This window comes from Mus musculus, chromosome 11 (genome assembly GCF_000001635.26).
Source record: "Mus musculus strain C57BL/6J chromosome 11, GRCm38.p6 C57BL/6J".
In the NCBI taxonomy this organism is placed as follows: domain Eukaryota; kingdom Metazoa; phylum Chordata; class Mammalia; order Rodentia; family Muridae; genus Mus; species Mus musculus.
Genome location: NC_000077.6, coordinates 29,807,390 through 29,832,591, shown reverse-complemented (window position 1 = coordinate 29,832,591; position 25,202 = coordinate 29,807,390). Strand labels below are relative to the sequence as shown.

Sequence of the window (25,202 nt, the reverse complement as noted above, 5' to 3'; positions counted from 1 at the left end):
TGTAAAGAAAACCCGAGGGGCTCAGTAGGTGGGAGCACTTGTTGCTCTTGCAGAAGACCAGGTTTTAGTTCCCAGCACCCACATGGTGGGCTCACAACCATTCCCTTCTCCAGCTCCAGGGAATCTGGCACCCTCATCTGACCTCTGAGGGCACCAGGCATACATGTGATATACAAATAGACATGTAGGCAAAACATTCATACATATAAAATAAATGTAAAGAAAAGGAAAAAATTTGGAGATTAGCATAGGTTGGTTCATTGAAAGGTTTTGCTTAAACAAGGGTCAGGTTATCCACTGAAGGCTCACACTGGAAAATTGGCCTTTGGAGATAAGGTGGAAAGCACACACTTAAGCCCTTAGGGAGACAAGGCAATGAGTGAGGCAATAGGGAACTTCAGGGTGAAAGATAAGGGAGTAACACACTGCCTACACCAAATGAAACCAGTTGTTCACCTCCATGGTGTATCGTCTTTCTATTTACATCCATTTGAGGGGATAAGCAGAAGAAAATTTACAGTGATGTGAGTCAATGTGCTCACCCATGTGATTCTGTAGGGACTTGACCACGACAGCCATTAGTGCGTGATGGGGATGTTTAAAAATAAAGATTATGGGGCTGGTGAGATGGCTCAGCGGTTAAGAGCACCAACTGCTCTTCCAGAGATCCTGAGTTCAAATCCCAGCAACCACATGGTGGCTCACAACCATCCGTAATGAGATCTGATGCCCTCTTCTGGAGTGTCTGAAGACAGCTACAGTGTACTTACAAATAATAAATGAATAAATAAGTATTAAATAAAAGAGAAAGATTGTTATAAAAAAATAAAAAATAATAAAGATTATCTTGATGGTAGTAAGTGCTTGAAGTTTTCTTTAGACCTACCTTTGTCTTTGGTAAACCCTATACTTTCTGATTTTACAAAGTAAGATTTAAAATCTAGAAATCCTATTATTTAATTTAAAAAGAAAAAAAGGAAAGGAAGGAAGGAAAGAAGGAAGGAGGAAAGGAAGGAAGGAGGAAAGGAAGGAGAAAAGGAGGGAAAGGGGGGGAGGGGGGAAGGAAAAGAAGAGGGAGCCGGGTATGGTGACACATGCCTGCAATGTCAGCACTTGAGAAATTAGGATCGCCTTAGAAATTTAAGGTCATTCCTGGGGTTAGCCTTGGGAGTTCAAGGCCATCCCTAGGGCTAGGCTCTGGAGGTCAAGGTTATTCCTGGGGCAAGCCTCTGGAGGCCAACATATCAGGTTCCAGGCCTGAATTAAATGAAAACTGTGACAGAGGCTTTTTACTTTGCTTTGTCAGGGTTTAAGAAGCTACCTGCAGTACTTCTGTGATCTTCAACATCTCCGCATTTTCCGTTCTAACGGGTTCTGTCTCTGCAGAAGGTGGTGCCGACTCCTATAGTGAGGAATCTGACTCTGACTTCTCTGACGTTCCGGAACTGGACTCTGATATTGAGCAGGAAACTCAGATCAATTACGATCGCCAGGTCAGTAAAGAGAGAATAAAAGCCTGGACCCCATTAAATTTTAACACTGCCCTGAAAACAGATAGAGCAGAAGAACAGAACAAAAATGCAGCAAAAATAAGAAAAATGTTCATATCTTGACTTTGGATGCAGGTTAACAATAACATTTATTATACTATTAAGTATTTGAGTGAAGGGCTAGAGACACGGTTCCATGGGTAAGAGTACTGGCTACTCTTCCATAGGACCTGGGTTCAACTCCCTGCACCCACATAGTGACCCACACCCATCTCTAACTCCAGTTCCAGGTAATCCAGTATCGTCTCCTGCCTCAGCAAGTCCCAGTCATACATGGAGTGCACAGACATGCTTGCAAGCAAAACACTTTTACACATTAATTTACGTAGGCATTGGTGGCACAATCCTAGGACTCCAGAGGCAGAGGCAGGCAGATTTCTGTGGATTTGAGTCTTGCCTGGTCTATTTATAGTAAGTTCCAAACCAGGTAAGGCTGTCCCAAAGGAAGGAAGGAAGGAATGGTAGTCTGCTTAAGAGCTGTTATTTTCATTTCTTACTCAACTTAGGCAGCCATTATCTGTTTACTTAAAGTAAACCCAATTACAATGTCTCCAGTAAAAACCTACATCTATTATAAAAATTGGTTAGTTGAATCTAGTTTCCCTTCCACAAAAATTAATATCATTTTAACAGAAAGCAGTGCTTCAACGGAATCTTGACATAGTACCATATCACAATGGTAATTGCTGGGATCTGATTCCCCCCCCCCCTTTCACATAGGTATAGTATTTTTATCCTATAAAAAGTAGAAGTATTTGTATAAGTAACGTGTGTTTATAGGTCAATAGGTGAAACAGACTCTACACATGAATATAGAGTGAATAAGATAACAGGTCCCAGATACATAACTGTCAGTGTTGCTCAGGGAGATATACCAGATAGGCCTATGGCTGCTACCACCTAGCAACTGTCTTCATGTGGCTGAAACAAATCCAGGCAAGGTTAGTTAAGTGGCTTGCCCACTTCCACATGGCTGTTGTTAAGATAATACTGACCTGAACTTCTCTCTATACACTTCTAATATGACTCCATATAAGCACCGAATTTACTGCTATAGTCATTTCTCCCTAATCCCACGTTGGAAAAGTCTGATTAGTAGAAAGACAGTGCAGCTGACAGCTCAGATCAACCTCGTAGTTAGATCACTTTGACTGTGAATCGATAAATGTATTATACAGTATAAAGCACTAAAAAGACTTGGAAGGAAACTGTAACAGTGAAAATATTACACAAATACTGAGCACTCTGCCCAGGAGAAATGAAGCTTACATAGACAGCATAAGCTCTGGGAGAGATGCCACTTTGTTTTCTTGGAGGGTTTTTCTTTAACATTGCTAGGAAGCTGGCGCAGCATGGCTAGTGAGACCGGGCCTTGGGCTTGCTTATTATTTGTGACTTATTTTCCAGTGTTTCCACATATTGATTTATAATATTCTCAAGTTATTTCTAAGGAGAGACTTTTATTCTGTTTCACTGATGGGAAATTAAGGCCCATGATGCTATAACATATGATCATCTAAGCAGTAGAAATGTCCCGGAATTCAGTGCTCTGAGACAAATAGTTGATGCATTCAGATGAATAATTATCTTTACATTGAGAAGAGTAGTTCATTACATCTAAGACAGATGAAAAAAAACCTGCTGGCTTCCTTTTTGATGGCTCAGACCTTGTCCTAAAAGGAAACTTTATTATAGCTATGTTTCTTCATTTTTCAGTAATATAGTTGATCAAATTGTTGTGGACATTTTTTCTGACACCAGTGCAAGTGGAAGAGAAATGCCATTAAAAAGATAAAGAAATATAAGAATATGTTCTATGGAGGTGCGGTGAGGTATGGGGGAAGGAGGTGTCTCAGTGGGCCCATGTCAAGGCATCCCTTCCCCCTGAGGGATCAGACACACGACCGACAGTATAGCATAGAATAAAGTTTACTCAGGGCATCAGGAGGGGAGTTAAGAGAGTAGTAGAGGCAGAGAAAGAGAGTAGACAAGTAGAGGCCAGCCATAACCACATGGAGAAGGGGGGGGGGGGGAGAGAGTTGGGAGAGGGGGAGAGCAAGAGGCAAGGGAGAGAAGAGGAGTAAGAGGAGAGGAGGGGCAAGCAGCCCTTTTTATAGTGAGCTAGGCCTACCTGGCTGTTGCCAGGTAACTGTGAGGAGGAGCATAGCTGGCTGCTGCCAGGTAACTGTGGGGGTGGAGTTCAGACAGAATCCTAACATTCCCCCATTTTGGTTTAGTTAAAAAAGAAAAAAACTAGAAAGAGGTGGTGGTGAAGCAGGAATAGGGTTGTCGTGATATCTGGCTTCTTCGTGTTGACATTGGGGCGACCTGACCTGTCTCTAGTGAACCTAGAGGAATGGGTATGGGAGATGTTTGTCCAGTCTTAGGAGAGTTGTCTAATTCCTTGCTGTCCAGGGTCTGTGGAGCCATCTGAGGATAGGTCAGAGGGAACAAGCAGTAGAAAATGTCTGTGTCTGTGACAGGAGATGGAGCATCTGAAGGTTGCTTCTCTGGAGCTGTCCTGGGTGTAGTAAGTGCCTGGACTTGACAAGATGTTGGAACACATTATTATAGGTAGTGAATAAGATTAAGTACATTTGGGAGAATGAAAGATTTTTTTTCTTAAGATGTACATTGGAAACCCAGAGGAATCTCACCCTCTGGGATAGGTTAGGCAGATGTACTGATCTGGATGGAGCCTATTTGGTCCATGAGAGGCAGATCTGAGTAGGTTTCCTGTAGCTTATAAGTTTACAAAAGAGATAACAACATGAGTTAGCAGCATGAGCAGTCTTTAAGATGAGCCTTTTGGGGAGCAGAAGGAACAAGATTAAAAAGTTGGATCATATAGTGGAATGTTTTATTAGAGTTAGAAAAATTTATAGGAACACAGATAATGCTAGGACAGTGGCACAGCAAGAAGAGGAAATATGAAGCATTTAACTAATGGAAACACAGTTTAGGTAAGGAGATAGCTGTCTAGCTGTCAGTGTAGTCAGAAGTCTGGGGAATAAACAAAAATCTAGCAGTTACATTATTTTAAAAATGACAGAGTCCACTAGCCAACAGTTCTGTAGTCTCTATGGTAACGGGCAGATTCTGTAGTCTCTATGGTAACTTGGGCAGAGTCAGACTGGCTTTCATGTGCAGAAGATGCAGGGCCTTTTCTCTATGGAATGGATATGGGTGACATGAGAAATGACTGACCTTGGTTTAGCTAAGTCATTTGACTCAGAGTATCTAGTTTTACCGACTGTGTATTCTAGTGGTTATCATATCACAATTCAGGCAGCATCCTGTAACTGTGTCCACATCTTCTGAGACCTCATGGGAGAGACTTTTGGAAATTCTGTCTGTCATAAATTTAATAATTAACAAACTTCTGACAAAACTGAGTGCTATATATATTAGATATAACTGAATAGAATTTAATGACAGGAGTAAAACTCATATTAAGACAAGATAGGAATGAAAACCTTAGGTAACTTTGGCAGGTTGTGTAGGTAGAGAAAAGTACATTGTTGTATTAGCAGAGAGACTTATGGCTAGGACCAGAGTAAGAAAGCTGGCAGCAGTGGCATAAGATCGGTCACAGAAAATGAGTTTGTCCAGGTAGGTTCAGCCTATGTCACAAACTGAGCATGCAGGCTGTGAGAACAAGCCAGGGGTGTGGAGCATGAATAGGTAAATGCTTGGGCATAGGGGACATTTTTAATTTACCAGACTGCTGGCAGTATGCGTGACGATCTCTTAAAATATACATTTGAAGATATTGCAGCACCCACTGGAGAGTTATTGGATTATTTGTACTGGCATCCTGAGAATAATTCAATAACCAAAAATTCTAGCCAGGCTAGTGCCCTAAGCCTTCACTAAGGCCCCCTAGAGGCTACATGGTAAGTCCAGGACTTACCAGAAAGGGCCCTACCCTAGGCCTAGGGGTTTTTTAAACGGCTGCAAAAGCTGGGGGTGGGGTGGGGTGGGGGAGTTCGAGAGCTGCTTTCAAAGGGTATGGTCACCCAAGGGTCGATGTCCTAACTCATATGTCACCTGGGAAGTTGGTCATAAGGACAGTGGCTGTGAAATGTCAACCCTTTAGCCCCCAGAAAAAAAAAAAAAGCTGGCCAGGCCCTATCTGGGAAATTAGAGTCAGCCCTCCTGCTGACTGGAAAAACTCCTTATCCATCGAATGCCAGTGTGTGTTTGTGAGCTTCCGCAGGCTCGTAGCAGGAAGAGTGGAACTGCGTGGTTGGTTTGGGCCCATTTGACTTTGTCAAATCTAACAGATGGGAACTCTGGCAGGATGTAAGGGGCAGGGACCTACTTTTCAGGCTGAGAACCAGGAGCAGAGCTAAGGAGCAGAGGGGAAGGGCAGCAAGTGAGAAGAAAAGAACAGTTAGAGAACATTATAACATGGCTCCAGCTGAGGCTGCAGTGGCTTTAACAGCAGCTTTTACACCATGCTAGGTACTAGCAGAGAATAAGGTCAGTTCTTAGTCAAAGACAAAGTGATTAAATAAGGCAAAGAACTAAGAGATCACACCAGGTAGTAATCAAACAAAGCAATAAACAAAATCCTCCCCCCCACCCCCCACCCCCAGTCACTGGGTCTGGGGGCTTATCAGGATGACCAGGACAAAAAGGAAGTCACACCTTCCTTGGCTGAGTTTACCTTGATCCTTGCATCAGCCCAAATGTGAATATTCTTATCTGAGCCTACTGCCTTGAGCCCAGTGACAAGTACTTGCCAAATTTTTATAAGTGGTACTAAAAGCTCTCTACATTCATAGGGGGCAGGAAGGGCAGTAAGTAGGATCAGGCAGGCAGGTAAACCTGTTGAACTAGTCTGCAGCAGGTTGTAAATGAGGGAGGGGAGAAGGGAAAGTCTAATGCTCAGAGCCCTGGTGCTGTTGAGCCAGAGAGCAGTGGTCCAGGCCCAGCCTGAAGTTCTCAGACGCAAGAAAGAAACTGTCTCTAAGGAGAGGGAAATCTCACCCAAGGGAAAAACTGGATGTCTCCCATCCTCAAGGACAACACAGGGGTATCTCCTATCTCAAGAACTCTCCCCTGGGACCATAGAGATGGGAAAGGATGGGGGCTTACCAGATCTTGGGCTAGGGAGTTCTCTTGTTGTGGCTGAGATGGGATGTAAACTTGAAGAGATTTTAGATCTGACTCACGGCACAATGTTATGATTATTAAAAAATAAAGAAATATAAGGATATGCCCTATGGAGGTGTGGTGAGGTATGGAGGAAGGTGGTGTCTCAGCCGGCCCATGTAGAGGCATCCCTTCTCTCTGAGGGACCACCATTTTATAGTGAGCCAGGCCTACCTGGCTGTTGCCAAGTAACTGTGGGGGTGAAGTCCAAACAGAATCCTAACAACTAGTGGACTCAAACCAGGACAGTTTTGATGCTGGGTCCAGTTTATATTCTCATTTATATCCTAAAACCACACACTGGGGCAGACAGACAATCAAGATTTAACAGAAGCAGGAGAACCGCTAAGATGACAGCCCTGGAGAAGGTGAAGGATGTCTCTGGCGACCGGCGGCCCGGCTAGATCCAGCAGCGAGGCTTCCAGCATGGATCTGCACACAGCGGTGTACAATGCGGCGCACGACGGCAAGCTGCCTCTGCTGCAGAAACTGTTGGCCAGCCGTGGGCGTGAGGAGCTGGAGGAGCTGCTGGGTGAGGTGGCCGGCGGTGGAACGCCACTGCTAATCGCAGCGCGCCGTGGACACCTAGACGTGGTGGAGTATCTGGTGGACCACTGCGGCGCCAGCGTGGAGGCGAGTGGCTCTGTGCACTTCGATGGCGAGACCATCGAGGGCGCGCCGCCGCTCTGGGCAGCGTCGGCCGCGGGTCACCTGGCCGTGGTGCGTAGCCTTCTGCACCGAGGCGCCTCGGTCAACCGCACCACGTGCACCAACTCCACACCGCTGCGCGCCGCCTGCTTCAACGGCCACCTGGACGTGGTGCGCTGCCTGGTGGGCGAGCACAAGGCGGACCTGGAGGTGGCCAATCGCCACGGCCACACGTGCCTTATGATCTCCTGCTACAAGGGCCACCGCGAGATCGCACGCTACCTGCTGGAGCGCGGCGCACAGGTGAACCGGCGCAGCGCCAAGGGCAACACCGCCCTGCACGACTGTGCAGAATCTGGCAGCCTGGAGATCCTACAACTGCTGCTGAGCTGCCACGCGCGCATGGAGCGCGACGGCTATGGCATGACGCCGCTGCTGGCCGCCAGCATCACTGGGCACACCAACATCGTGGAGTACCTCATCCAGGAACAGCCGAGCCACGAGCAGCTCTCAGGGACAGAGCTTCCTGGAGAAGGCTCCTCCCAGATGGCAGGAAACCACTGCTCCACCCCAGAAGATGCAGAACAGTATGAGAGCTGCTGCCCTACCAGCCGGGAAGCGGCTGTGGAAGCTTTGGAGCTGCTGGGTGCCACCTATGTGGATAAGAAAAGGGATCTGCTTGGAGCCCTGAAGCACTGGAGAAGGGCGATGGAACTCCGCCACCAGGGTGGAGGCTTCCTCCCTAAGCCAGAGCCCCAGCAACTGGTTCTGGCCTATGACTATTCCAGGGAGGTGACTACGCCTCAAGAGTTGGAAGCCCTCATTACAGATCCTGATGAGATGCGGATGCAGGCGCTGCTGATACGGGAGAGAATCTTGGGCCCCTCACATCCTGACACTTCATACTACATACGGTACCGGGGTGCTGTCTATGCGGACTCCGGGAATTTCGAGCGCTGTATCCGTCTGTGGAAGTATGCCTTGGACATGCAACAAAACAACCTGGAGCCCCTGAGCCCCATGACCGCCAGCAGCTTCCTGTCGTTTGCAGAGCTCTTCTCCTACGTGCTGCAGGACCACTCGGCCAAGGGCAACCTAGGCATGCAGCTTGACTTTGCCGACCTCATAGGTGTGCTCAGCAAAGGGGTTCGGGAAGTGGAACGGGCTCTGCAGCTGCCCAAGGAACCGGATGACTCCGCACAGTTCACCAAAGCCATTGCCATCATCCTCCACCTTCTGTACCTATTGGAGAAGGTGGAGTGCACCCCCAGGCAGGAACACCTCAAGCACCAGACAGTCTATCGCCTGCTCAAGTGTGCCCCTCGTGGCAAGAACGGCTTCACCCCACTACACATGGCGGTGGACAAGGAGACCACCAACGTGGGCCAGTATCATGTGGGCGTCTTCCCGTCACTGCAGGTGGTCAAGGTGCTGTTGGACTGCGGAGCAGACCCTGACAGCAGGGATTTCGACAACAACAGCCCACTGCACATCGCTGCCCAGAACAATTGCCCGGCCATCATGGATGCTCTCATCGAAGCTGGGGCCCACATGGACGCCACCAATACCTTCAAAAAGACTGCCTATGAGCTGCTGGACTCGAAGCTGTTGGCCAAGAGCACCGTGCAGCCCTTCAATTATGTGACACTGCAGTGCCTAGCTGCCCGTGCCCTGGACAGGAACAAGGTCCCTTATAAGGGCTTCATCCCAGAGGAGCTGGAGGCCTTCATCCAGTTGCACTGAGCCTGCCCAGCTGCTGGTGCCCACTTGGGCCTTACTTCTCCAAGCAGAAGCATCCAGGCCCTATGGCCTGCTGGAGTGAACCCAGCTGCTGATTCTAGAAGCCTTCAGGGTCACATGATAGGAAGACGGTCTTTTTTTGTGGAAGTGCAAAAAACAAAATCCCGGATGCCTGAGCCTCCCCAGTGGCATGCTTCTGTCTAGGTCTGGAGGCCTCTGCACTGTCCTAGAGTCCTGCAGTGAGCAAAGCTGTCTCCTTCCTGCAGTGGGCACTGACCACCTAGATGTTTGCAGTTGGTTTTTCCTTTTCTAAGCAGATGGGCAGCAACCTGGAGCCCATGTTTGTGAGGGTTTTTCTGTCTGTTTTCACTGGTTTCTGTTTGTTGGACTTAGTAATGACTGAGTTGGGAGTTGTCAGTACTTTGCAGTGGCCACAGCTGAGAACGGCATGAACTGTGTGTGCAGATCTGTGACCAAGGTCCTGGGAAGGCTCCTCATTTCTGTGCTGATTAGAGAGAGGACTATCTCCCAAGAAAGCCCAGAGGCAGTTGCAAGAGCCACAGCCAGGCATACACCAGTGCCTCCTGTCCCGCCCTCTGGATGGACGGACAGTTCCCAACCTTGGGATGCAGCTGGAACTGCCAGGCAGATGGCCATCAGGCCACCTGGCCACCAGGTTCACATCTGTGCCACACTTGTCACACTGTCACCATCATCGCTGAGGACCTGACCCCTCTTGTATTGAGGAGTCCCCAGTATCCCAATAACTTCTGGGGATGGGCTTCTAACCAAGATAGGGGGAGGTGGGGGACTGCCAGCCAGGGCAGTGATGGACCCATGTGGTACTAGCTTGGCCCACGTGAGGCCCTGTGTGCAGCCCCAGAACCACAAAAAGTTACTGAACAGCTAAAAAATAAATAAATAAATAAAAAATAAAAATAAAAAGATTTAACAGAAGCACTCAGCAGTCAGCATGTTAAGGGCAATGGTCTCATCTGTTCCTCCAGGTCATTCTGTTCCAGGCAGCCAGTAAAGTCACACTTGACAAATGTGCAGGACAGGCAGTTCTTAAGTAATCAATAAATCAGCATCTAATAACTGGTCTTTTCTATCTTATTCTACTTCAAGATGAGGAATTACTGATAAATTGGTTTTTTTTTTTACATGTGTTAAAGTATTTTTTGAGAAGCAAACATGAGAAAGGAAAAAACAGATTTAATTTTCTTATGTACATATAAAATGTAGAAAATACTTTTTAACAGCAGTCCTTGACTCTTGGTTGAACCTGTAGAGTATTTCAGACTCAGATCTGCAAAATTCATGAAGCCAGGAAAGACAGGAAACTACAAAAAAAAAAAAAAAATCTAGAGAGAAAATGACTGAGGAAGCTCTCATTTTTGCAAATATCTGAATCATCAAAGATGTCTTGCCTTATGGAGTTAAATATATTTAATTAATAATTGTTTTCTTTCTTATTTACTAAAACATCAACTTCATTTATTTTATGGATATAATTACTTAAGGAAGCAGTATCAACCAAGGGGGAGAGGAAATTATTTTACATCTCAGGTATTTGAAAGATTTCATGTTTGTTTTGCTCTATTAGGGAAAGTAATATTTGTCATAGTTACATAAAACCCACACTGAAGCGAAGTAATGCCAAGACACTGTTTAGGAGCCAAAGTTGGCAGGAGGGGGGGGGGAGCTATTGGCTAAACATTTTATTGTACTTGTAGGTTTACAAAGAAGATCTACCTCAGCTAAAGCAACAAAGTAAAGAGAAAAACCATGCAGTGCCATTCCTGAAGAGGGAGAAGGCTCCTGAGGATAGCCTGAAACTGCAGTTCATACATGGGTAGGTAGCCTACCCTGGGGACCCTGAGTTTCTTCCTCTGTCCCTGCCAAGCTTGTCATCAATCAGGCCAAAGAGATCCTTCTTTTAAATGCTCTTCTCTCCAGGTTGTACTCATCCTGGCAGTGAGGCCTCAGCTGGCTCTGTCCAGCATTCCTGGGCAGCACAGATTTGATGTGGTTCCGTGCTACTCAGGGCTATTCCATCACCGTGTCCACACAATCTACCCCTCCAACCCTGAGCTATGTTTTTCTAGATCCACCCAAGAACAAGGAATTTCTTCAGATACTTTTTTTTTTTCCATGTGCACAGACACCTGGGTATTTCCACGTCAGCTTAAATGGCTGAGAAGAATAGAAATGTAATCTGATACAGTGTAAATACCTCGGTCATTTCAATGTGGCCAACAGAACCCAAATGCTGTGCTTCACTCTCACTATTGTCAACTTTGAAAACACAAGGATAACTATTTCTGTTATGATGCTACTTTCCATCTCATAAATTGTCTAAATATATGTTTTGAAAATCTTCAGGTACTGTATAATACCATCTATAAGAAACTGAAGTCTAGACATGGAAACCAGTGCTCAGTAGGACACATACATGCCACAGTACACATGTGCAAGTATATACATATACATTTAAATACTAAGTAAAAAGTAAAAAGAAAATAAGAAGAAGAATTAGAAGACAACATGGCTTGTCTAAAATGAGATCTATTCAGCATGTAAAATAAATTTTGGTTTTAAAGATATGGCAGAAATAAAGAAGACTATCTTACTAAAATGTTTGTACATCTTGATATGATGATTTAAATGCAATGAGTTAAAAGTTCTCAAAACAAGTTAATTTTTTTTTTTGAGACAAAGGCTGACTCTGTAGCCCAGACTCGCTTCAAACTTGTAGAATCCTCCTGCCTCAGTATCCTCTGTGCCATGCAATGGGAAAATGTTGTTAGCTATTTGACTCACGTATTTCTGTTGGACAGTACTACTGTTAGCCTTTTAAATTCAATTATTATTAGAAAACTGAGCAAATCAAATATTTATACTACATATTGATGTATTTAATTGTTAAGAACAGAAAACTTTATTTGGACATTATTTTAGTAAGATGATGGGTATGTATGTAGGTCAGAGAGCAACATCAGCTGTCTTCCCCAGCCGCTTTCCACATTTGTGGCTCTCAACCTTCCTAATGCTGCAACCCTTTAATAAGGTTCCTCAAATTATGGAGACCCCCAGCCATAAAATTATTTCACTGTCACTTCATAGCTATAATTTTGCTACTGTTAGGAATCATAATGAGAATATTTTTCTGAGAATATTTTTTGAAGATAGAGGCTTCTTAAAGTGGTTACAACCCACAGGCTGAGAACTGCTGCTCCACATTATGTTTTGAAGAAGAGTCTCTTACTGAACCTGAAGTTTACTCCATGGCAGCACTGGCTGGCAGTGTCTGTGACCCGTGCCTGGGGTTCAAGCAGTGAGGACTGACCACAGCACATAACTTCTTACATGGGTGCTAGAATCCGAACTGAGGAACTCATGCTTAAACAGCAAACATTAACTAATGGAGCCATCTTTCCAGTCCATACAGCTTTTCAGTTCAGATATATGGATATATGTTATTTATGGATAAAATGTGGCAGCATTTAGCACTGAATCTAGTCCTACTTTTCAGCTATTTTTAAAAGATAAAGGCATTAAACTGATTCTCATAAATAACTAGGAAAACACAAAATACAAATGTTTTCCAGTTCTCTAAACTCTTCCTATCTTATAGGCTAAAAATAACATTTTGATTTTGATGTCATAAAAATGCTAATTCGTTGATATTATTAATTGATATTATTCAATACAGTGTCTGTTTAAATCTGTTCAACAAAGACTTAGTACAAGGTTTACAAAAGGATGCACTGTCCCAGTAGTGAAGACTATTCACCAGTTACTCACATTTCATCCCTGCACTTACTCAGGAGGCAGAGGCAGACAGAGCTCTACAAATGTGAGGCCAGTCTATGTAGTTAAGTTCTAGGACATACCGAGCTACATAGTGAGAAAGAAATCAAAGAGTAATTCCTAAGAAAAGAAAAAACAAAACAAAACAGCTATTCAGTTGTATTTGGAATTGTTTGTTTTGGCACCCCGAAGGTACCCTGCCCCAAAGTAACATAGTAGGTAGAATATGGCAAAGGAGAGCTAGAATCTCACTCTCTACATGTCACAAGGATTGGATTGCTGAGTTGTTGGCTTGGTTTGAAACGGTCTCATATAGCCCAGTCTGAGGATGACCTTGTGATTTTTCTACCTCTTCCTCCCAAGTGCTAGGACTGAAGGTGTACATTGCTAACTCCTGAACAAGGATTGCTTTTGGCAAAAAACATAGATAGTAGTTGAAGGTCTGCAAGTAGATTCTGTGACAATAATCAGTCTCCATGTGCCTCCACTTACACAGTTTACATCAATACAGTTGCTTTGCCTCAACAATTCCTGCTCTATTCATGTGCTGTTCCTTCAACCACTGTGCCTCTTGGACCTGTGCTTCAGTTACAGAGGCTATGACTGTAGAAACAATCTGTTCTACACACAAGCTGGAGAAGTGGTGTACCACATTGCTGCAGTTGCTGTGGTATACAACCGGCAACAGCACGCCCAGAGGTTATACCTGGGGCACGATGATGACATTCTCAGCCTGACCATCCATCCGGTGAAGGACTATGTAGCCACTGGACAGGTATGTGTCTCTCCTCAATGATGAAAACCTAGCAAAGAGAAAGGGTATTTAGTTTCTAATCCAGTTTACCTGAAATAGAAAAAAAATATCTTTGGTAGGAACAAGCATAAGACATGAAGGTTCTGAGAACACAGAGGAGGCAGGGGCAGGGCAAAGGCCATGACAGAATAACTACAAAGCATACGCTTAAGGAGATGCCTTCAAAAAATCCCTTAACAGGGAGCCATGTGCAGGACAAGAATCTGCCAAAACCCAACTCGCAGTCACAATGAGCTTCTTAGAAACTTTAATCCTGTTTCTTCATTTGGAAAATACTGGGCCAGACCAGGTTATTTCCAGGGATCTTCCTAGCTTAATAATGTATGCTGCTTTATTTCTGAGTTGTGTTTGGCCCTAAGAAGCCATGCTGTTCTCATTGCCATGGGAGCATGATTAACAGTATTCATCCTGTTACATAGGTTGGAAGAGATGCTGCTGTTCATGTGTGGGACACTCAGACTCTAAAATGTTTGTCATTACTGAAAGGGCACCATCAGAGAGGAGTGTGTGCTCTGGACTTTTCAGGTAAGTTTTCACTAGTATCATAATATATGAGTCTGTGGCAGATTAAAAACAAACCAACAGCCTCCTACTCATTCTGTTTCTGATGAGGTAAGCTCTTTGCCTGCCACCTCCCATGAGTCTGGAAGCCACATGTGAACACCTCACCAAGAGAATGTGGCCTTTAGTTTGCACATCCTTCCTTGTCACTTTTTTTTTCCAATAATTTATTTTTTTTACTAACTTTATATGCCAAAAGAATTCCCACCTCTCCTCCCAGCCCTACCCTTACAAATCCCTCCCACCATTACCCCTCCCCTTCTCAGAGAAGGGGAAGCCCCCTTTGGGTACCATCTCACCCTGAAACATCTAGTTCCATCAGGACTAGGCACATCCTCTCCCACTAAGGCCCAACCAGGCTGTCCAGGTAGAGGGAAAGGGGATCCAAAGGCAGGGAATAGAGACTGAGACAATCCTTGCTCCACTGATTGGAACCATATGAAGACCAAGCTACACATCTGCCACAAATAAGTAGGGGGCCTAGGTCCAGCCCCTGCATCTCTTTGGTTGGTGGTTCAGTTTCTGTGAATTCCCTGGGCCCAGGCTAGGTGTTCTTATAGTGTCCTTGATCCCTCTGCCTTCCTCAATCCTCCCCATCCCCAACCCCCAACTCTTCCACAGGATACCTTGAGCTCTGTCTGATCTTTAGCTATAGGTCTCTGCATCTGTTTCCATCTGCTGCTGGATGAAGTCTTTCAGGAGATAGTTATGCTAGGCTCCTGTCTGCAAGCATAGCAGAATATCATTACTAGTGTCAGAGCTTGGCTCTCTCAAGTGGGATAGGTCTTGCTGGGACAGTCATTGGTTGGCTTCATTGTTATCCCTGCACATCTTGTAGGCAGCACAGTTTTTAGGTTGAAGATTTTGTGAGTGGGTTGATGTCCTGCTGCTCCATTGGAAGTCCTGTGGCTATAGGAGGTGGTCACTTCAGTCTCCATATCCCCAGCTGCTAGGAGTCTCAGCTAGGGTCACCCCTACAGACTCCCCATGGCCTCCCCTGTCCCAGGCCTCCAGCTAGTCTCAGAAATGCCCCCCCTCCACCAATTTCCATTCTCACTCTCAGCCCTCTCCCCCCCCCACCCTCTCCCTGCCCCTGATTGCCACCCAGTGGCCCTCTCCCCCCTACCCTCTCCCTGCACCTGATTGCCACCCATTAGCCCTCTCACCCCCTCTGCCACCAAGTTCCTCACTCCATCCACCTCTGATGACTATTTTGTTTCCCTTTCTGAGTGAAAACCACACATCCTTTCTTGAGCCTTCTTTATTACTCAGTTTCTTTGGGTCTGTGGATTATAGCTTTGTTATCCTGCACTTTATGGCTAATGTCCACTTATAAGTGAGTACATTTCATGGATGTCTTTCTAGGTCTGAGTTACCTCACTCAGAATGATATTGTCAAGTTTCAATACTCTCCTAAGTCATCGCCTGGGGTTCATAGGAAGCTCTGCATCTGCTTGAGTGATTTGAAGTCAGAAACAGCAGTTGCTATAGAAAGTCTTAACTGCAAGCATCTTGCGGTGATGAAGAACATCACATTTAAGCCAGACATGTTGATTTTCACCTCTAACTACAGCCATTATGAGGCCTAGACAGGAAGGGACTGGAAACAAGCCAGCACTATACAGTGAGTTCCAGGCCAGCCTGGAACATAATGTGGGACCCTACTTAGAAAACAAAAATGAGATCAGTTCCACAGTTTGTCTCCAAATGAGTAGCAGTGCATTGCTTCTGGCTTACACTATAAAGGGCTAGAAAGAGGCCTACATATCTGCAAAGTGACACTTTATAAAATTGGTTAGAAACAAATTTTCTATTTGGAAAGAAGAATTTCAAAATTAAACTGTGAACTCAACACTATAAGAATACTACTTGTAAAAAAAAAAAGAATACTACTTGTAGATGCTGCTGTCTTTAGAGTAAATTTGCGTGAAGCTAGATTTATGTAGGGGAAGTCTATCACAAGGGGCTAGAGAGATGACTCCATAGTTAAGAGCACTGGCTGTTATTTTGGAGGACTATGGTTCAATTCCTTGCACCCACATGGCAGCTCATAGCTTTGTCTATAACTCCAGTTCTATGGGATCCAACCCTTTCACAGGTACCAGGCATGCACATGGTGTACATAAACACATAGGGACAACAGACCACACACACAATAAAGAAATGTTTTTTAAAGGAAGTATTATAGATGTTACTACCTAGCCAATTTTAAACATTTCATTGTAGAAATTGGTAAATAGAAAAACAAATCCTCAGCTTTTAAAGTAAAATTGATTGTATAATTTCCTTTTTCTAAGTAGCCTTCAAGTGTTTCAAATGTATAATAGTGGTAACTAGATTCTAAGACTACAATCTCTTCCTGTTGTCCCTCCCTGTCTGTCCATCACTCACATCATCTCCCCTGGTCATGCTGCTTTAATGCTCTGGACCATGCCTCACTCATAGGGCCCTTGGCAGCTACAGTAAACAGAGAAAGTGGGAGATAGGAAAGAGAGGGAGGGAAAGGAAGAGAGAGAGAATGAGTGAACATGTGTCAGACAGTCAGTGATGCTGGGCTGGGTTTTTTTTTAAAGAATATATTAATGCTGCACTCAGTCCATCCTGATCATTTCTGGAGTCTTCTGGAAGCACAGTTGTCATCTCTATCATAGATTGCCTTGGGTTAGTTGGCTTAGGGCTGTACCCTTGGATGGAAGTTGATAACATTAGCTTTTCTTGGCAGCATTTCACCCACTAGCCCTTTCTGCTTCCTCACCCCTAACTGCAGTGTGCTTCTGTTTCTCTCTGCTTGTGTGCTTTATTCAGGGTTTCCATGTGTCAGGTCAAGTCTTGAGGCGCGAGATAAGCGGCTACTCCTCTACCCTGCCTGGCAGAGATAATGTGCCTCTCCTGTCTCCTGCAGCTCACTGTTGAGAGCTTCCATGGAACCTGTCAGGGACCATGCATTGTCATTACTTGTGCCAGCATCTCTGTATCCCACACAGACTGTGGGTTAGGGTGTTGAGGAGAGCCCATCTCTCTCTCTCCCACAGTATATGTGCTGTAGGTAGAGAATTTACTTTAAAGTATTATGGATGAATGAACACACAGGTTTTACTTAATGAGCTTTGTTCTGCTTCACATTGCAAATCATGTTTGGGAGAAAATTGTCTGTTTTCTTAGCAACTCCAAGATAAGGCAGTATTTTCTTTTATTAAATTTCAGATTGTCACATACTACAAACCACACGAATATGAATTGCTATGGCATTTCTAAAAGTTTTTCACTAGTTCCTGCAATTATTGAACTAGTAGAAACAATGGTGAATAGTTTATTATTAAGCCAGTAGACTTGTGTGACAAGAGGAGGCATACAGTACAATGAGAGACCACTCAACAGCACACCTGCCTGTTGTATGTTCAGCTTACACCTCAGTTCACAATGCATGCAAAGCCTTGGGCTTCCGGAAGAGTTTTGTGCAGATTTAAAATGCGTGCCCCGCATCCTTGACAAAATAGCAAGATCTAAAAGAAATGAAATTGTTAGTTCCTGTATTGCTCTTTCTCAGACTCCTATGAATATCCTCATTTTTTTTTCTTTTTTACCCATAGCCGACTACTCAAGTGCTGAACCACCTTTGTCTTAAAATTGACTTTACCCACAGCTACGTAAGCATATATTGCTTTATAATAATTTAAACACTTTATTTTAAAATTTTTCTTACATATTACATATAATAAATATTATATACTAAATATATTCTCCCTGCCCTATTTCTCATCCTCGCCTTTTAGGTCCATCTCTTTGTTCCCCTAGACAATTTTACTTCATTTTCCATTTAATACATATTATAACATATAAATACATGAATATGTCTGTAAACTCTAAGAACCACAAAGGAGAAAAACCAAATATTCGTCTTTTTGCAATTGATTTAATTTGCTGTCTATGATAATATCCAGTTCCATGCATTTTCCTGGAGAAAAACCAAATATTTGTCTTTTTGCAATTGATTTAATTTGCTATCTATGATAATATCCAGTTCCATGCATTTTCCTGTAGACATTCTTCATTATTGCTGAAAATTTGCATGGCATTTATAAACCCCAGTTTTCTTATCCTTCCCTTTGTTCCTGGACGCCTAGGCTAGTACCATAACTGCTGTGCATGGAACTGCAGTAAACATGAGGTATGCAGGTGTCTCTGAGTCGGGTAAAGGCAAAGGAGGATTATAGCTCATAGATAAACTTCTAGATTTTCTTTTCCTTGTGAGAAACATTCACACTGATTTCCATGGGAGAAACATAAGTAACTGCTTTAGAAGGTTAGCAATGCCCTTATTAACATAGTGTATGATAGTCTAGTAAAGCTTAGACGTTCAGAGGAGTGGGAGAATCCCATATGTCTTTGGTTTTGGTGACATTGAAGATTGATTCAGTAAGTGTAGCAAGCAGTTTTACAGTGTTTTATAAAATTTATACCTTAAATTATCAATCATGTAAACTATTAGTATCGCTCAAGTTGGACAAAAATAAGGTAAAGATAATGTCTACAACCAGTTTCCTATGAAAATATGAAATGTATGCTAGCATATAAAGGAAACAGTAATACAACTAGAATTTAATAATTGTTCTACTGCCATTATGGGGTAAGGAAACCAGACTCTTTAGGGGGAAGTATGGAAGATGATTCTGTCAATGATCTTCATCCCCTGCCCATGTTTCAAGAAATGCCTTTGTTTCTTTTAGAACAGTCACAAGAATAGAGGAGTTGAAGCCCTTTTGTTACATAACTGTTATGATTCTTGTTCTCATACCAACCCACTTTATGTTTCCAAGACAACTTGTTCTATGAGTTCTAGGGTGTGAAGTACTTCGTTTTAACTGTCCCCATTTCCCAGATAACAACCACTAAAGAAGAACCCTGGGAAATTGCATTTTGTCTTTGAAGTTAAGTACAGTGTTGGTCTGTAAGTGGCTAGGGAGGAATGTAATTGGTGGCTTTAGAGAACACCTGAGGACTATTTAGGAATTTTCACTGGGATCTGTTATGAGTGGTTCAGCACCACAAATGGTTGCCTCCCGAAGAATAGGAAAACTGATTGATCCCTGTGGTTCTTACATGGAAAATCTGGGGGTCAATTTCTATGGCTAGTACAGTGTTATAATGATGTAAGTGTAGGCTGAGCCTCTGTTCTGCTTCAGTAAGAACTAGGTAGGTTGGTGACATCCCACAAGAACTCAGGTCTCCTGGCAGGTCTCTTGGGAATACTCCATTCTTGGTCTTTAGTTCTGTCCCTACTTTTCACTAGTGAAATGACAATTGTGGACCACCTGCGTAGCATCCAGGGTAGCACCCTGTGTGCTTGCTTACTCCCTCCTCCCTACACCCACCAATAACTGCAGCTGCCCCTCCCATCCTCCAGTTTAAATGTGGAGAGGCAAGTGGTACCAAGAGGCCACAAAATGGATCAGGCTCCCCTGAGCAGAAAGCCTGGCTCGGAGTGTCTGGCTAACTGGAAGTAGCAAAAGAGAAAAGTGTCTGCAAAGCAGGTGGCTTGCTTCACACAGCTGTTGAGCTGCCCCTCTCCTGCCATGTAACCAGGGTGCTGACATGATGTGAACGGGTGACCGGAGCCACTAGGTGGACTCATGGCACAATGAGTAATGTGATTGGTGGCCCCAGCTATGTGCCCCACATAACCTGTCTCTCCTTGTAGGGGTCTCATGGGAACCTGCCAATAGTACTTTTCATTTTATTAAAAAAACAAGCTGTGGTGGGCAGATAGAGCAGGCCAGAGTGAAAACAAGACAACACATAAAAAGTTATACAATGGGAGATAAATCAGTGTACTCTCACTGCTGCTCTAAAGGAAACAAAGACGTGTCTGTAGACATTGGCAAGGAACGCATTTACATTTTCTCATTCAACTGAGCAGCACTCTTTAGATTACAGTTGTTTGTGTCCTCATGTGTATTCCATGACACACATGTGGAGGTCAAAGAACAATTATTGGGAGTCAGTTCTCTACTTTCACTGTGTAAGTCCTAGGGTGGAACTTGGGTTTCAAGGCTTAGTGGCAAGACCTTTACTGCCAGAGCCCCCTCTTTAAATTTATTATCACTCCTAGAGAGAATGGGAACCATTTTTGTTTCGTGACAGTGCAATGAAATTGCTTCCATGTGGCAGAGAAAAATCAATTAGGAAACGTTCAGCTTAATAAATACTTTCTGTCTTAAATGTCAGCCACATAGTGTTTAAAGCTTCACGGAATGGTGCTGATTTCTAGAGCACATCAGATATTGGCTGCTAAGGAAACCTGTGTGCCTTCAATGAGTCCTGAATAGGAAAACTGACTTCTAATTGTCTGAATAAGTTTTTTTTTTTCTTTTTCTAATTTGCCCTTTACTGTTGACATTATCTGCCTTAGAACTATTTTTAGACTATGTCACAACCATCCATAATTAATTCACACTGAGCCTATAAAGACTGAAAAGGACTTAGACTATAAGAATAGGAGAAAAGAACCATCTCACAAGGGACTATAAACAACAGATTTTCAAAGGTAAGGTCAAGTCTCTACAGGGAAAATGGAAACTGGGGGGAAAATGAAAAGATCCCAATTTTATTTCTAAATACTATTTCTCTGCAGTTCTCAAGAAAACTCCCATCCCAAAAAAGCATATACTATTGTTGTGATAGAGAGGTCACATAACTGTGAGAGTGAGATGGGGAGCTCAGAGAAACTCTAAAAAAGAGCCCCCAGGACCTCCCCCCCCCAAATCTATCTGTCTACATTCAGAGCTTCTTCAGAAGATGGGAATTGTAAAAATTGACACTTCAAATCTCACATGCCCAGGTCATATTGACATATCAAGACAGCACTCTTGACAGCCTAAGCTTTGGCATGACTTGATGCATATTTCTGCACTGTTTTCTAAGACACTGATAGTGTTTAAACGGAGTCATATAACAGTACAGTCCCTCTCTTTCTCTTTGGACTGCCCATAGATACATCTTTATCATCCCCATTCTCCTTCACCAGACACCAACATGGATCCAAACACAGCTCGGTGTCGGGTTACAAAACAGTATGTGCTTACTCTGCACCTTAAAAGAATTGATCATCTGAAGGGAGAGGAAAAAAACACCAAAAATAAAATAAAATTGCCAAATACTGGGGTTCATTAGCTCAGACACCAAGAAATAAGGAAAGAATGATGGAGTGGGTAGAGAATAGGAGGTGTCTGCTCCAAAATTAAAGCTCTAAGAGTAAGGGCATGAATTACTGGTGTATAGTGATTAGTCCTTTAGCACATTGTCAATGCCTTCAGGTAATATATTCACCTTGCATCTTTAAAACCTTGCAGCAGATCTCCCTGGTGGCTGAGGTGGGAATATCCACATTGTTAAGGTGAATTCCACTTTTCCTTACCCTGCATCCAGACGAGTGGGAACAGAGTATCATTCTCATTTGCTTAGAACAAGCATTCCCATCTGCACAAATAAAGCCACTCAAACTTTGGACACTGGTTGGCACTTGAATTTGGGTTGCCAAAGATTGAGCATGTAAAAATTCAAGAGGCTCAAGTAGATTTGAAGTTTTGATAAGAATTTTTTTGATGTAAGTCCTTGCAATATAAATGTAAATATGCAAAGCCGATTCAGAGACTGCATGAGACATATTAGATATTTTTCATTGCTTCTCTGAAATTCTACTTTCATAAACCTTCCTCTCCCTTACCCTAGTTTGGGGTCTGTCCCTGATTAACTGATGCAGAAGACACTGAATCACCCATCTCCTAGCAACTGCACAGTGGTGGGAGGAAGTGGGTGCGGCCCTGTGACACCGTTCCTTTGAATCCAGCCTTGCAAGGAGACACTAAGGAAATGCTTATTGATTGTGCCTCCTCTTCCATCCTGAAGAAGAAATGAATATTAACTATATTCATTTCTAATTTTATTTATATTAACTACATTTAGAACATAAAAACAGCCTAAATGTCAAAATTGTAGCAATTATTAGCAATACAATATTTAATGATAAAGTTATATTATGATAGTGTTATTAATAATAATATTTCACAATACAATACAATAGGTAAGAAAAGATTAGCGGATAGTTTGGTCAGTGTGGCTTTGCTTTTGTTTCTCAAAAGGGATTCGTGTGGAGAAAAAGACAAGTAGGTTGACATCAAATGTGGGACTACAAGAGATTTGGAAGAACAGATGTATGTATGTGTCCATGCGCATGTGTGTGCATGTACATGTGTGTACAATTATGTAATTTTGTATGTGTGTCATTTTTAGGCTCAAACACAGGGCCATATACCTGTCAGGCAAGCTCTTCAGTAATGAGCCATTTTCTCTGCTTAAAATTTTCTTCATCAATATTTTCTAAATGTCTATAGTAAACACATTTCCTTTGAATTGGAGAAATAAGAAATAAAAACCTTTCAGTTGTGAGGTCGTTTCCTTTGTAAGAACAGCTGAAGGTGCACTTTATTTCTGTAATGCCATAGCTTGAGAATTAAACCAAGGTTTGGCTTTTTAGAATGTTTAGAGTTGAAAATAGCCAGATTCTCACAGTCACACACACACACACATTTCAGAGTCACACAGCTAAATTTACTCGCTTCCAGTACATTCCCTAAGATTTGTCTGTCACAAAGGCTCAGGTTGCTTCTTTGAGAGGCCCCATCAACTGTCTCCCGTTGGAAGTCCGGTGGGTAGCTGACCTCACTCGCCAGGGTGTGAATTCAGAACCTTTCCTATCGTTACTCACAGTTTACTCTGTGTCAAATGTATTTGAGCCTAAAGAGTATTGCAGAATTTCTTGTTCCTCTTTGCAGTATATAAAATGCTTCAGGTTTTCACCAGAGAAATGGCCTGTTTGACATTTGTGTTGTTTTCATACAGCTGACGGAAAATGTCTCGTGTCGGTTGGTTTAGACGATTTTCACAGTGTTGTGTTTTGGGACTGGAAAAAGGGAGAAAAGATAGCCACAACCAGGTAAGAATCGCAGAATGGTCAGGAAACCCTGACCATAGCTCCCCTTGGGGAAGGTCAACACTTTCCATTTTCTGCTTGGAGTTCATCTTCAAAGTCAGATGAAATTCACATAGAAACTTAACATACTAGTGAACACATACTGCTCCCTTTCACAGTGCCAAGACTGCTTTAAATGTGGGTGGTGAGAAATTAGAACATTCTAGAATGTCCTCCCAAGAAGCTCTTCATCATCTCTTTCTTTCTGTAATGCTTCCATTATCTCTATGAAAGCTTTTTTCCCCCCAGCAACAGAAAAATGTGTACCTCATCTCTTGTTTCTCTCTCTTAGCAGCTGGGAAGGATTGTCAATGTCACTGGAGTCAGAACGTCCATTTGTCATGAGGTTGTGGTCTGCTGGAAATGAAGCCCTATCGAGTGCATCTGCTGCTCAGTTTCAGAGCAGGCAAATTGTTTCCCTAATCTCCACACTCTATAAATAGGCTCTCAAGACCAACTGCGGTTTATAGCCCATCTGTCCTCCCTTACCCCAGCTTCTCTTTCTGCCTTCTCAGCACTAAGTCTGAACATGTCTCAACTCACAGCTAGCTCGGCCAAGTGCAAGGCCCGGTCAGAGGTCAGGACCACTGATAGCCACAGTCCGGGAAGTTAGCTTGTTGCCCAGGCACAGTTTCATACCCTCTCTGTGAGCTATGACCTACATTGCCAATATCCTGTCTGTGTTGCAATATCAATGTTAATGGCCTTGGACTCTAATATTTGCTTTTTGAATAAATACTGTCTACTACGGTGTTACATGGGATCAAAAGATTACAGTAATTGATTGTAATGAATGAAGATCTACAAACTGCTGGAGATGGAACAGAGTTGTGGCTGGAGTCTTGACGACTGCAGCTGACCTTAGAAAAAGAGCTGTTCTGCGATGGCTGTCAAAAGGCAATTCTTGGCAGCAGTAACACAGCTCCACCTGCCTGCTTCTCTCTCTCTCTCTCTCTCTCTCTCTCTCTCTCTCTCTCTCTCTCTCATCCCTCATTCTAGTTCTACTCCCTCTAGGGCCTGAAAACTGAATTTTAGTTTAGTATTCCTGATAAGGTATTCTCTGCATGCACATATTATCTCCAAAAAAAGCCCATGTCAGCAATGAAAACTCAAGGCCACCCCTCTGCAGCTGCGGGTGGCTCACAACCACATGTCGGAGACACTATGAGAAATACAAGGATACTTCCTACTATTAAATCTATTTTTATAGGCTGTGGAGAATATCACTTCTGTCTAATTAGCACAAAGCAAGCTAATTCCATCATGTTAGTGACAGTTTGTGTTTGAAATTGTTCCCAAGACTATGTTCATTCCAAAGACAAGAAATCTGCAGAAAGTATTGCCCTAAAAGAGCATTTCTTGTGACAGTGGCATTAATTAGTATTCTTTCCCCAGTGGAAGGTCAGGAATCAGTGAATCTCTATGGGAGAATACTAGATTTTTTAAATACTGGATAAATATGTTTATATAATATTTATGTTATTTGCACAAATATATAAATAACCAACTAGTTAAGTAAAAAATTGTAGAATGGCCCTAAGTGCTGTGTGAAGTGACCCTTTCCTGGCTTGCAGTACCTCTCTCAGCTTCTGCCAAATAATTCCTGCAGCGGGGCTATATGCCACTCCTAACTTTGCCCTGCTGAGTCTTAAGTTGTTGCCAGTGTTGCTTTGAACCACAGTGTTTCTAACCACAGCCTTGCTTCTGGCAGACAGTTGCTCTTCAACAGTGTGGTCACCAGGTTTGGGAATGTCCCCCTTGGGGGTGGGGTGCACACGCATAGTGATGACATCAAAGGCATTGCTGCTGATGCCCAGTGCCTACATGTGCCCTCTCCACTGCACTGTTGGGGTTGACCTTCATTATCCGCTCAGGGAATAAAGACATT

At 43.4% G+C, this 25,202-nt stretch overlaps 2 protein-coding genes and 1 long non-coding RNA gene across 13 annotated transcripts in view; 2 read left to right on the top strand and 1 right to left on the bottom strand.

Moving 5' to 3' along the window:
* Positions 1 to 25,202, top strand: part of Eml6 (echinoderm microtubule associated protein like 6) — a 283,002-nt gene that overhangs the window by 193,454 nt on the left and 64,346 nt on the right. For 6 of the 9 annotated variants that reach the window (XR_001779999.2, XM_017314517.2, XM_017314513.2 and 3 more), the window contains 6 exons: positions 1,387 to 1,493; positions 10,835 to 10,953; positions 13,500 to 13,686; positions 14,145 to 14,250; positions 22,425 to 22,496; positions 23,185 to 23,278. Coding sequence is in view for 8 of the 9 variants with exons in the window: in XM_017314517.2 (XP_017170006.1) it covers positions 1,387 to 1,493; positions 10,835 to 10,953; positions 13,500 to 13,686; positions 14,145 to 14,250; positions 22,425 to 22,496; positions 23,185 to 23,278 (685 nt within the window). In the remaining variant the exon portion in view is untranslated. Of the gene's footprint in view, positions 1 to 1,386; positions 1,494 to 10,834; positions 10,954 to 13,499; positions 13,687 to 14,144; positions 14,251 to 22,424; positions 22,501 to 23,184; positions 23,279 to 25,202 lie in introns of those variants that run through there. The other 3 variants (XM_017314516.2, NM_146016.2, XM_006514695.4) reach the window with 2 other exon arrangements.
* On the top strand, positions 6,924 to 10,197 carry Fem1al (fem-1 homolog A like). Its single transcript, NM_176829.2, has one exon. It carries the CDS (start codon positions 7,137 to 7,139, stop codon positions 9,099 to 9,101), a length of 1,965 nt encoding a protein of 654 aa, NP_789799.1. The 5' UTR covers positions 6,924 to 7,136; the 3' UTR covers positions 9,102 to 10,197.
* On the bottom strand, positions 10,294 to 23,727 carry Gm39671. 3 transcript variants are annotated; one of them, XR_872328.3, is made up of 4 exons: positions 23,582 to 23,727; positions 17,670 to 17,789; positions 13,618 to 13,714; positions 10,294 to 10,441 (listed from the first exon to the last, which is right to left on the bottom strand). It is a non-coding gene; the product is annotated as a predicted gene, 39671 (long non-coding RNA). The 3 variants fall into 3 exon arrangements; XR_001780172.2 differs by lacking the exon at positions 23,582 to 23,727 and adding an exon at positions 23,051 to 23,188; XR_003949647.1 differs by lacking the exon at positions 17,670 to 17,789 and having other exon boundaries at positions 23,582 to 23,708.

Excerpts from the sequence above, each read along its gene's own strand:
- Fem1al (NM_176829.2), top strand. The coding sequence starts at position 7,137 with ATGGATCTGCACACAGCGGTGTACAATGCGGCGCACGACGGCAAGCTG.